The sequence below is a fragment of the Gossypium raimondii genome, chromosome 7 (assembly GCF_025698545.1).
Source record: "Gossypium raimondii isolate GPD5lz chromosome 7, ASM2569854v1, whole genome shotgun sequence".
In the NCBI taxonomy this organism is placed as follows: domain Eukaryota; kingdom Viridiplantae; phylum Streptophyta; class Magnoliopsida; order Malvales; family Malvaceae; genus Gossypium; species Gossypium raimondii.
Genome location: NC_068571.1, coordinates 50,847 through 63,937, shown reverse-complemented (window position 1 = coordinate 63,937; position 13,091 = coordinate 50,847). Strand labels below are relative to the sequence as shown.

The 13,091-nt window shown below is 35.4% G+C and overlaps 2 protein-coding genes across 3 annotated transcripts; one reads left to right on the top strand and one right to left on the bottom strand.

Moving 5' to 3' along the window:
- Nucleotides 1–679: 679 nt before the first annotated feature.
- LOC105770137 (OVARIAN TUMOR DOMAIN-containing deubiquitinating enzyme 12) lies at nucleotides 680–6,618 on the top strand. Of its 2 annotated transcripts, none has more exons than XM_012591211.2 (10): nucleotides 680–958; nucleotides 1,469–1,722; nucleotides 2,187–2,260; nucleotides 3,477–3,531; nucleotides 3,636–3,710; nucleotides 4,508–4,581; nucleotides 4,728–4,797; nucleotides 5,539–5,623; nucleotides 6,215–6,271; nucleotides 6,347–6,618. In XM_012591211.2, exons 2-10 carry the CDS (start codon nucleotides 1,558–1,560, stop codon nucleotides 6,388–6,390), a joined length of 699 nt encoding a protein of 232 aa, XP_012446665.1. In that variant the 5' UTR covers nucleotides 680–958; nucleotides 1,469–1,557; the 3' UTR covers nucleotides 6,391–6,618. The 2 variants fall into 2 exon arrangements, with proteins under 2 accessions (XP_012446665.1, XP_012446673.1); XM_012591219.2 differs by having other exon boundaries at nucleotides 683–958; nucleotides 4,728–4,776.
- An 858-nt stretch (nucleotides 6,619–7,476) lies between these two features.
- Nucleotides 7,477–9,947, bottom strand: LOC105770131 (glyceraldehyde-3-phosphate dehydrogenase A, chloroplastic). Its single transcript, XM_012591197.2, has 5 exons — nucleotides 9,779–9,947; nucleotides 9,589–9,702; nucleotides 8,757–9,064; nucleotides 8,394–8,638; nucleotides 7,477–8,117 (listed from the first exon to the last, which is right to left on the bottom strand). The coding sequence occupies exons 1-5, from the start codon at nucleotides 9,818–9,820 to the stop codon at nucleotides 7,615–7,617; spliced, it is 1,212 nt and encodes a 403-aa protein (XP_012446651.1). The 5' UTR covers nucleotides 9,821–9,947; the 3' UTR covers nucleotides 7,477–7,614.
- Between the last annotated feature and the right edge of the window lie 3,144 nt (nucleotides 9,948–13,091).

The window sequence follows — 13,091 nt, the reverse complement described above, 5'->3', positions numbered from 1 at the left end:
ACTTAAATTCTGATTTTATTAAAAGACTTTTTAAAAAATGAATTTATACTTTATATTTAAATTATTATCTTTTCATTAACTAAAATAAAAAAATTACTTTAGTTATAAATATAAAAATAATTGTGAGCTTTGAGAACGTTGTAAATTGATTTAAATGCATGATATTCTTTATTATATTATTACATTGACATTAGGATACTATTTTATTTTTATTATTAATTTCGAATATTAAAATTTATTTTATTAAAGATGAAATTACACATATGCTACCTAAGTTATACTTTGACAGGGATTTTAATAATATGAAACTAAGACTTGCCAATACAATAAACACTAACTTGAAATAATTTTTTTCATTTAATTAGAGGGTAAATATGTTAGAATTTCAATTATTTTAGATAAAAGGAAAAAATTATAAACACTAACATGAAATTATTTCTTTTATAATTAATTAAATATTATAAAATGTGATAAAAAGAAGAAGAAGAAGAAGAAGAAATACTCAAGAGTATAGCGTGGCTGATTTGTAGTAAAGTAATAATAATAGAAAAAGTAAAATCTTTGTGGGACGGAAAAGCCATGGGGGAAAGAAAAAAGAAATTGAAAAAGACACGACACAAGTGACGAGCGAGTTGAGTTGTCTTAATGCGCAGAAGCCGCGAAAGCCAACTACTAACTACCAAACACGGAAACCCCCCAACCTATGAGAGGACTCATTCAGGTTTTTAGAATGGGGACACAGCCTTTTTCAAATCTAAACAAATAAATATTTTCTCTTCTCTTTCTTCTGCTTACATCCGTGGAAGCAGTCCAGAGAAAGAGAATATATAAATTAAAAAACAAAAAAGAATTCCTCCCTTCCAAGACTCGGAAAGTCTGATCACCATCAAATTCAATCCAACCATCTCTCATCTTTCGCCGCCCACTGCAGGCATATCTTCGGTGGTTCCTATCATTAGTAAGTTGGGCGTCTTTTCTTCCTTTCACTCCAGATTTTAAGCTTCATGATATATGCCCACTTGTTTCTAATTTGCTATTTACTTTCTTAACATTGGAAGATCCATTACATATTTGATTAGATAGATAGATGATGCCATGTTTCTGTTGATGTCTAATCGAATCGAATATATCTTTCCTTATTAATTATTATTTCCTTTGCCCTTAATTCCTTCCTTAATCCCTGAATCTTATTGTTAGGTCAATACCAACAAGTTTCCTTAAATAATTATCATATACAGGTAGATTGCTTAGAAAAATGATGTATTAATTAAATTTTATTAAGAAAAGAATCCAATTACAATCTTGACCTATCACTTGCATGGATACTTTTTGTGTTTCTTGCTTGTTAATTTTCTCCGCTCAGTCCTTCATAATGTCACTATAATGTGATCATAATTGAATGAAAACCGACGATCAAACATATTACGTCTTTACTAACACATGTAAGAATGGTTTTCATTCTGTGAAGCTTCTTTCTCTGGTACTTTAGCATTGAGCACCTGTTTTAGTTGAGTCTTATATCGAGGACTAGTTCTCCATTTCGGCTTGTGTTACACTATGAGGAATGGAGCACAACACGTGGGTGAATGTTCTAGCTCAACCTCTTGGAGCAGTCATCAGGATACTGAGGATGACCAGATGATTGCTGTTGTGTTATCAGAAGAATTTTCCAAGTTAGATGGCGCTGTTGCTAGACGCCTTTCTGGTCTTGCACCAGTTCCTGTATGCAGTCCCACTTTCCCCTTCTTTTTTTCTTTTTTCTTGTTGATTTAATTTATTTCCGTCAACTTCTGAAGTTTCCCTTTTTTTTTTTTTTCTTTTCCATGGATCTGTCTATCTTAGCTTTAACTGAATTCATTTTAAATAAATTTCAGTAGGTTTTATTTTGTCCCCCCTCATTCCCCCTTAAATTCAAAGAAAAAAACCTCTTCACAGTTCTCATTTAGTATTCATTACATCTGAGAAACGATGCATTTGATGCTCTCCTGTTTTATCATCATTAATCCGTTCTGCTTCTTCACGGGGCCATTACTGAGATTTTTTTTCCCAATGAAGTTTTTATGGCATTGTCAACTTTGTCTGATCCTCACAGTTCTTGCTGATTACATTAATTTTGTTGCTGCTACCTTTAATTGATATTTAGTGATAATTATTCTCTTTTAAATGAATAATACTTGAAATTTCAGCATGTCCCACACATAAACTCCTATATTCCCAGCCTACATGATGCAAGTTTGGATCACCAACGTCTTCTAGAGAGGTATGTCTTATGCTTAACAGTTCCAAAAGCATGGATTTAAACGCTTCTTAATATTCTTCCAAGCTTCATTCATTTGGAAGATGTTTAGAAATATCATGGATATACATATCCATGTAGCATTGTTGATAAAAATTGGAAGACGCCTTGGTTTGTATACTTTGTATGTATTGATAAATCTGAAGAATTTAACTGATTTAGTGAACTGGTCCTACATTTTAATCATTTATCCATTTATAAATCAACTATAATACTTAATTTTACCTTCTGCTTTTGCTTTATAGTAGTTTCCTTTTCATATAGTAGTAGTATCAACCAAATGGAATCTAAATGTTTATATGAAAGGAATCATTTAGATGAGTAAAGAATGTTATAGTGAGAAATTACGTCAAAACAACATACTAGTTAAGTCGTGTTCTTCAGAGTAACACTTTAATTTATATCTCTCCACTGCTTTGAAAAATCTTCCTTATTTGATGTACTGAATTTCTTACTCTCTTGATACAATAGGTGGAGATGAATTCACTCTTTTTTTCCATGTAGATGTTACTATGCTAGTATATCTTAGAGAGAGATCTGATATGTAAGATAAATCTATCCCTGAATTCTTGCATGCTCCTCGCTCAGTAGTCTACTGGCTAGCCTTTTCTCCTTTTCTTTAATATTTTCTTTTATTCACTGAAGCCTGTGAGTTTATCCCTTACAGAGAGCTCAAAATAATATGGTCTATGCTTACCTCAGTGACCTAGGTCTGCAACAAGACATTTGTCTCTTAAATTGACAGTTCACAAATCTTTTTATGTGTCAGTATGTGTGTCTATGTACAACCATTTCTAAGCATGCACAGCTGTTTGCATGCGACTCATAAATATTTCATATTGATGGAGGAAATATTAAGGTTCACGCAACATCAGAAGTAGGCACAAATGACTCTTCTGTTAGTTGTTTTCTTTAAGCTAGCTTATGCAATATGTTTCTTTGAGTAAGTTTGTAACTACTGCATACTTTTGTTCTTTCTTGGACCTTTAACTTTCAAGCCTCAATGCTTTTTCCTTATGTCTAATGGACATCTTGGAGCTTTACCTCTTCTTTCTTTCTTTTAGAATATGATTGAGAAACTTGTGACTAGGCTCATGTTAGAATGTCTTTGTTTAGAGATTTCTGGACTTCTATATATGTCTTGAATAAAATTATTTAGTAAATCCCTCATTTTTCTCAGGCTTCATGTTTATGGTCTATATGAAGTGAAGGTCTCTGGTGATGGGAACTGTCAGGTACAGTAATACCAAATAATGGTTGAAGTTAATCTATCTCTCTCTGATACTTTCACCTCATTGTCATAGTCAGGCTTTATAAATCATGCCTCCTTGCTTTGCAGTTTCGTGCACTTTCAGATCAGATGTACAGGTCCCCTGAGTATCACAAGCATGTCCGGAAAGATATTGTTAAACAGGTACAGTGTCTTTTTGGCATGAACAGTGGATTGGATGTAGATATTTGATGTGAAACTAAATAAAAGGCCCTTAAATTTATAAGTGTTTAGATGCTGTTTAGTTCAAAATCGAAGATGATATATATACTAGTTTCATAGCCTATTTACCTATAGTCCCAGAAAAAAATAGTATAAAGCCCAGTTTTAACATCTTTTTATCAATTGAATATATCTCCATATTATCTCTTTTAACTGTTGTCTCTGCTAAGAGTACCACTTTTCTTCTTAGTGTTCCCCTGATTATCTACTTTGGCAGTGGCTGTCTCCTCGAGAATTATGGCAAAATGTTTTTTGCCGCAATTTCTTCCAGCTCCTTCCTCTTGTCTCTAAACCATAGCCATAGTGAAATTTTACCTCTTCTTTAATTTTCTACCATTCAAATTGAAGATATTTAGCACCTTTAACTTTGATTAGTGTCAAACTACCACTATGAACTATTAAAGTTATGCAAAATTATCTTGGAAGTGATGGCACCTGCCCCAACTCAGTATAAAGACATTTAGCCACTGACAGCATACAAGCTCTTGTTGCTGACATTCCTTCTTTTCCATATATTAACAATCAATATTATCCCTATTTTTGTATTTTTCTTTTTTGAACTTATATGGTCAATTTAAAGTTCGCTAACTGAATTCTCTGAAAAATAAATTGGAATTTTAGGTTTGTGATAGGTATTCTAAAGGCAGGATGAAAAGAAATATTAATTAATTTTAAATGATTACTTATTTTTCTTTTCTTTTTTCTTTTCCATATTCCAGCTTAAAGACAACCGTAACTTGTATGAAGGATATGTTCCAATGAAATACAAGCGATATTGCAAGAAAATGGCAAAGTATGTTGCTTCATTAAGGGTCTGTACACTCTCTGCTTTGACGTGACAAGTGTTACTTGAACTGATACTTCTGTTTTAGAGTTTAGTTTAACTTTATTTTTGGCTCACAGTGAAGGTTTTAAATTCTAATTAACCTTATTGTGTAGATCTGGAGAGTGGGGGGACCATGTTACCTTACAAGCAGCTTCTGATAAGGTTGTCTTCGTAAAAACTATCGTAAATTCCTGCCTCTTTTTATCTTACTCTTCTATTAGGTAATCATCATATTCGTGTTTTGTATCATATCATTCAGCTGTCAGTTTCTGTTGCATCTCTCTCATTTATTATCTTTAACCCTCCATGCACAATATAATGGGTTTGGTTCCCATCCATTACTTTTATGTCCATTATTATCCAATACAACTTTAATCACCATTTAAATGGTAATGATTTGTATATTAAAAAGCAATGGATGAAAAAGTATTGGATAGGATCCCAACCCCAATATAATACATTGGAAATCAGCATGCAGATGGTTTAAATACTATTCCAAATCAGCATGCAGATGGTGTAAATACTATTTCAACTGAAGTATTTTGTTATGCAAATATCTCAGATATCATTGAATGACATTTTTTTGTGACTTCTCCAGTGAAACTTCTGTTCATTTGCCTAGTTTCATCTATATTTTATAATTTAGCCTTTAACGTATCTAAATGTTCATATATATATATATTTATATATGTATATATTAGATGTTGACTTCTTTGTTGGTTTTTTGAAATATCTGATAATGATGATATGGTTGTGATAATATTGTTAGAAATGTCTGAAGAGTTTATCCTTTCTTTTCTTTTTTCTTAATTTTTTCTAAAAAAATTTCCCAATTAAGTATTGTGAATGTGTTCTGAGGTTGCAATATCCCAAGTAAAATGCCTCAATATCAGTGTGTAATATGTGCTATTTGCGTATTTGCAGTTTGCAGCAAAGATATGCCTTTTGACATCATTCAGAGATACTTGCTTTATTGAAATTATGCCACAAAGCCAGCCTCCTAAACATGGTAAGAATGGAAAGTGTTTTTTTTTTTAAATAGGAAAACACTGTTGTCATTCCCTGTAACATTTTTTAAAAATGTATTTATTCAGCATCCCTCAATTCACTGTTATCGGTGTGTGTTTTACATGGGTGCATACTTTAGCGTGCTTGAAGGTCAAGGTCCCAAATCTGCAGCCTACTGCCCGTCTTCCCATTTTCCTAAAAATAATCCTGCTTGCACATGAGTCTTACTTCACAAATAATTTTTTTTGGTTGTCTCAAGTTGAGAGTGCTCAATAAACTTACTGACTTGTAAGACTGGCTTTTCATTCTTCCATCCTAGGACCTGATGGCATTCCTTGTGCCACAGCTTTTTCTATTTCCTAATCCCTTTAACATAAAGCTTGCTATAGAATCTCTTAAAAAATAAGCATTTTATTCAACCAAACTGTTTGGTTTTCGGTTAAATTGAATTTGTTTCTCATATCCTCCCACTTGGACTGCATTTATATTTTAACAAGAAACGTGCTGTACTGATTGCTTAGGTTCAAAAATCTGTTTGATATCCAAGAATGCATCCTTACAGTTTTCATCCTTTCTGTCTTAATTAATGCAGAACTGTGGTTGAGTTTCTGGTCTGAGGTACACTACAATTCACTATATGAGATCCAAGGTTAGGGTGAAAACATGATTTTAGGTTTGGGTTTTGGATATTCAAGCACAAAATGTTCTAACGTCTTTGTTCCAGGTGCCCCAATTCAGAAGCCGAAGAAGAAACATTGGTTGTTTTAATCAGCAGGATGTTGGGGAGGCTATAGCTCTTGTGCTGCTGAAAGATTAGTAGTGTGTACACTATGCTAAATATTTTATTAACTGATGGTAGTAAGGTTTTGGTGTTTATTACTTTAAAGATGTATGGTGCTTTTGAGATTGAGATGCACCAGGTTACTTTTTTCCTCTTCCCCCCCTCCCCCCTTCCCTCTTTTTGAAATATATATATGATTATTCTTCTGTGAGGCAGATTATATTTTTCTTTTCTCTCTGTAACAAAACAATTTATCAATTACAACCTAACTGTAATACACCAAAAAACAGAATACACCAAACCAGGCCACCACCTACTAGGAAACTACCGCCAACCAGTGGACCAACTCTCTCGCCAAGCACTATCCTTTGCAAGTGAATCAGCCAAGGAATTTGCACATGCACATAACTCGGAAGAGGTCCAGAAATCTTCAAGGTCTCTATGCAGGTCGGCTACACCAGGAAATTTCAGAGTTAGACTCAACAACCAAATGAGCCTTTCCTTTCCAGAAAGTCTGTCGAAAACCTCCAATGCAGCCTTAATGGCAATGGTTTCACTAACAGCAGGATCCAATGAAAAAGCAGGAACAAAAAATAATGTAAGAACTTGACCTTTATCGTCCCTAAGCACTCCCCCAATCCCTGCAATTCCAACAGACCTAACAACAGAAGCATCGTTGTTAAATTTCACACATTCCTGCAGTGAAACCATCCTTACCCTTTCAAAGTTGCAGTGTTAAACGTGTTTGTCAATGTCTGCCTATTCTTGGTTTACCCTCAAAAAGAGGAAAGGGTAAAAAGGATGAAAGGCGAGGGAGGGGAAGTTGTATTTGTACACTGTTCGAGGGCTGTGAGAGTTTCACCTCGCATAAAATGATAGGCATATAATTTTATGAGCTAGAGAGACTAAAGCCGATAGAAAAGCATCCATATTCGGAAGATGAAAAGCTTTATTCTTATTATTATCACTGATCTCAAATAAGGATTAAATTAATTAGGTTTATAGCATATGAATTAAACTGTTTTTTTTTATTATACTCCATATGCTTCAACCAAGAAATAGCATATATAGCATGGAGGAAGGCCATCAAAGTGCAAGCACGATTTTTATTGCATACAGTCCACGTTAAAATTATACATTCTTGATGAAAGCCGAAAAGAAATGAGGTGAGCAAAAATTAACCATATCACACTGCAGACAAGTATTTCGAATCACTTCCAGTTGTTGGCAACAATGTCAGCCAAGTCTACAACTCTTTGAGAGTAACCCCACTCATTGTCGTACCAAGCAATCACCTTAACCATGTCGTCTCCCATTACCATGGTGAGTGATGCATCAACGGTGGAGGACACATCAGAGCACCTGAAATCAACTGAGACAAGGGGTTCATCGCATACAGAAAGGATACCCTTAAGCTCCTTCTCTGCACTTTCTCTGAAAGCAGCATTCACCTCTTCAGCGAAGGTCTTCTTTGAGACCTGGACAACTAAGTCAACGACCGAGACATTTGGTGTTGGTACACGCAAGGCAATGCCATTTAGTTTGCCTTTGAGAGTAGGGAGTACAAGGGCCACAGCCTTCGCTGCACCAGTTGAAGTCGGAACAATGTTGAGAGCTGCAGCTCTAGCACGCCTGAGGTCGCGGTGGCTAGCATCGAGTAATCGTTGGTCACCAGTATATGAATGAGTTGTAGTCATTGTGCCCTTGATTATACCTGCCATATATTATGTTAGTTCTGTATTATCGCATGCCTACATGTTCTGTTCGTAACTATTAAACTGTCAGAAGGTTGCCTAGTCTTGGAATCTTTGACTAGGCACTAGGTGTATAACTAGAAAAGCGCCATTCTTCTAAATAGGCATATCAGTACTATATCTACTTAACATACGTACGTACCACTTGATTCGAACCATTTTAAGAAGTGCGAATTAAAAACCGAGGCAAACTAAGAAATTTGTAGGCACGGGGACAATCTGGTCAAAGGAGTTACCAAATTTCTGGTCCAGAACCTTGACAAAGGGAGCAAGGCAATTGGTGGTGCAAGAAGCATTACTGATTATGGGCTCATCTGGGTTGTATATGTCAGCATTAACTCCGACAACATAGGTCGGGATATCACCCTTTCCTGGGGCAGTTATGAGCACTTTCTTCGCTCCTGCTTGGATGTGCTTTCCTGCACCATCTCTATCGACGAACACACCAGTTCCTTCGATCACCAGGTCTATCCCTAAGTCTCTGCATCAACATTGTCATTTTGAATGATAACCAACAATTGTTTAGGAATTGTTAATTTATATGAAAATCTGAGGCATTTTATTGTGGAACTAGAGATATGAGAAACATAAATTCTTACTTCCATGGGAGGTTGACAGGGTTGCGGTCAGAAACGACCTTGATGACCTTGCCATCAACAGATATGGCGTTATCACCAACAGGCTTAACATCGGCTTCAAATATCCCAAGGGTAGAGTCATACTTGAGAAGGTGAGAAGCCTGCTTAACACCACCAGTGTCATTGATTGCAATGACATCAAGTGGGGAGTCCTTACGGCCGTGCCAGCACCTTAAGAAGTTCCTGCCAATCCTACCAAACCCATTAATAGCGACCTTTAGCTTTGCCTCTACCACGCCTTTCCGGTATCCACCATTATTGATTCCCAACTACAAACAAGATGCACATAAGTAAAAGGAACAAGGTAGTTCCAATTGTATTTTGAATGAATGATAGATTCAGCATATTTTTACATCTGCGAACCAGAATTGCAAGGCACATCATTCATAAACAAGATAAGAGTTACATGCTCTTCAAGAAACCGTGTAGTGTAACACGTATAAAGAGACAATTGAAGATATTTTCAGTTCAGTTGTCCCTTTCGCTACTTGCAAGTCTGCTGAGGAATTTAAGGTCAAAGGACAGCCGTGAGCTTTGGCATTGTATTATATTATTAAGATGATTTCCGGTTCTTCACAACTATCACTAGTTATAAATAAACAACGCAAATGCTATAGGAAATAAATAGATATTGATCATTATATTGCGTGCGTGTGTGGCATCGTCAACTCTGCATTCTGCAGCAGAGAAAAAAGTTCTCTCTTCAGAGTTAAGGTAACAATATGACGGTGGGTGAAGCCTAGGATGAAGACGCTGAGAAAAAGCTGATAGATAGAGCTAGCGTCAAACTCACAGCAGAAGTCTGGAAAGCAATGACTGATTGAAAGTCATCCGACGTTTTCCTGGCAAAGGTAAGGCTAGCTGAGTTGCGCAGACCTGAGAATTCCGCAAAACCCTTTGCATTTGCCTGGAAGAAAAAGAACGTTGATTTGATCAGTAAAAGGGATACGCAGCACTAGTTAATAAGACGAGCGACAATGAACCTGAAGGGTTGGTTTGGCTACAGAAACAGTAACCGACACCATTATGATCGTAGAGGAAGCTGCTTAAGAAGTGGTGCGTAGCAGAGGCACACAGGTTTTAGTTTTGATTAAGTACAAGTGCATAAGTGAGCGGTAAGTAATTGGTGGATGACTGAAACGAGAGGGTGAGATTACGGATAGCCTCTCCTTCAATGTATGGATGTGGTTTGACGTTTGAGCTTTCTTTTTCATAGTTTCTTAGATATATTTTTCAACGTGTGGACTCTGTGGGCCTTTATGGAATACTGATCCCTGTGGCTATAAATCTATTTTAAACGCTCGTGAATTCTGTCACCAGAGCGGAAAGGAGACTCGAGTTTTTATACAGCACTGCCGGAAAGTTCTCATATTTTGGCTTAGTCATGATAAGGATTAAATGCTTACTCTAAGCTTAAACATTTCACTGCAGCATTTCTCATCTTGAGTGTAAAAGTGGCTGATTAAAGATTACTTTTTCTTACTTATTCAAATAAAAACTTTTGCAATTCAAAGTGGTCACCAAAATTTTATGGACCAATTCAAATAAAGGCTTTTGTTAGTCGTACAATTGCTCGCAAAATTCCTTAGTCTAAGAAAGTTTGGTCTTTAATCAACCATCATGAAAGATTTGGCCCTCACTCATTTAAGAGTTTAAAATCTTTAAGCCAAAATTGAGCATTTAGTTTACTTTAAATCCTAAACTCTAAATTTTAAGCCCTAAATCCAAAATTCTAAACATGATTTTATTTAAAATGTTTTGTAATCATTTGCCTATTTGTTTACAATTTTTTGTTGATAGATCAAGCTTGGAGATGGACCTTAGAGAAAGGTGAAATGAGTTAGAATATTATCAAGTTGCAAAACAAACGTGATGTTGGGAGCTTAAGTCAATACAATGGCTTTATTTAATAATGTAAGAGCTTAAAGTCACAATAACTAAAGTAAAATGGAGATTGTAACACCCCTAACCCGTATCTGTCGCAAGATTAGGGTTACAGAGCATTACCGTACAAACTGAACGTTAAAACATACATTTCATACATTATCATAAACATATTATAAAACAATCATTCACAAACATATCGTCCCTAAATTGAGCCCTCGAGGCCTAGAAACACCTTAGAAACAATTCGAGACCAAATTGAAATCGTTTGGAAAGTTTATAAAAAAGTTACAAATTTTAGAATATAAGGTCACATGACTGTATAGCCAGGCCGTGTGCCTCACACGGTTGAGACACATGCCCGTGTCTCAAGTTGTGTAACCTTCGAACTAGGGACACACGGCCATGTCCCAGCCCATGTAACTCTCTGAGTAGGGTCACACGCCCATGTGTCAGGCCGTGTAACTCTCAAAATTGCCTCACATGCCCATGTATTAGGTAATGTAACTCACTGAATTGCATGCAAAATAACCTACAGGGGACACACGGCCGTGTCGTCAGGCCATGTGTCACACATGGCTAAGTCACACGCCCGTGTCTCAGGTCGCGTGGACATAAATTTGCTCAAAATCAAGCCATTTCCAACACCAACTCAAGCATAAACCTTAAGACCTTTTGTGCACAAAATCAAGGCATCAGAACCCTATCAAAACATACACATAATGACCAATTCAAGAGTCCTAAAATCAATTAACCAATATGCGATTCAAGGCACCTAAAATGCAAACATCAAAACTTACCTAAACATGCATATTTGGTCACATTTCCATCATCAATTATAATTCAACTTCTATCAAATCATGCCACAAACATGACCATTAACACATCACTACAAACATACCATTTGAGCCATTCTACTCATGCCTCACAAGTACCCAAAATGACACAATCCAACATGGTATCAAATGGTACCAACCAAGACAACTTGCACAAGTTATACATACCAATCCATCCATTAAATATTCAACTAAACACCATTACAAGTCCACCTATACATGCCACTATAACCTTGGCCAAAACAATCAAAACTACCGATATTTATGTTGGATAGTGTGATAGATCTCCGACGAGCTTTTGATAATCTATAAAACATAGGAAAGAAACTACGTAAGCACATAATACTTAGTAAGTTCATAGAAAATGAAACATAACTTACCATTTCATTTATATAACAATAAGTATAAGCATAATGTATCTCAAACCACAAGCTTGGCACAAGCCTAAACATCATCATCAATACACAAGTTAGTGTATTTATACATAACTCATTTGGATTATCCACATGATAATTCATTTCCATATGCAAGTACATCATTTGAATCATCCATCCTTTCCATGAACATATGCATAACACCATTTGAAAACTTACCATTTCAATCCCTTTCTTGCCCTTTGAACTAACTAGAATATCGTCGGATACTTAGGAAAGCTCACACATAATTTGCTTAAATATATAATCGTAACATTTCTTTTATGTTGTTGCTCACACGATCTGTGAAATGGGCTTGCTCACATGAGCTGTGGATCAGAATGTAAGCTACATGATGCTGCTCATACGAGCTTTGGAGTATCTGCAACAAATGTAGGACCTCAACCATCGGTAGGACATTTAAGGCCAGCACCCGAAACATGAAATCCCTAATAACATGTCATTTGTTTCCTACAAATTCCTAAGGTTCAACCGAGACTCGATAACTGTGGTGGCATTGATTTATTTATATATCAATCAATTCACATGATAAATAACTATTCATAAGAACTTACCTTGACAATTAGGGCGTAAAAACAAAGTTGAACTAATCCGAGGCTTTAGCTTTTCCCCGATCTAAACCCGTACATGATCTATCTTGATCTAAATAGAAAAATTCAATCCATTTAATACCCCTAGTATTCAATTTAGTCCACATTTCACATTTATGCAAAATTATTATTTTGCCTATAACATTTTAAGTTTTTACAATTTAGTCTTTAAGCTCAAAAAGTAAAATTTAAGCGTTTTAATCCTCCTTTCAAACTAATCAATTTCTCTAGAGACTTAAACCAACCCATACCAATCATCATTCCATAAACTTAACATGAACTTTTACTATTTTTTACAAACAACTCACTAAATGCAATTTTCATCAAAAACCACTTTATAAAACTTGTTTATTTATCAACAAGGACTCGTAATCTATCATTAAACATCAAGAATCATAAAAAAAAACATTCATGGCATAATCCTTAATCTATAATAGTTTTACAAATTGATCCTCAGGCTAGTTAGATTAAGCTAAAACGACCTAAAAAAATATAGAAATCATTAAAAACGGGACTCAAAAACACTTACATTCAAGAGAGAAAGCCAATTAA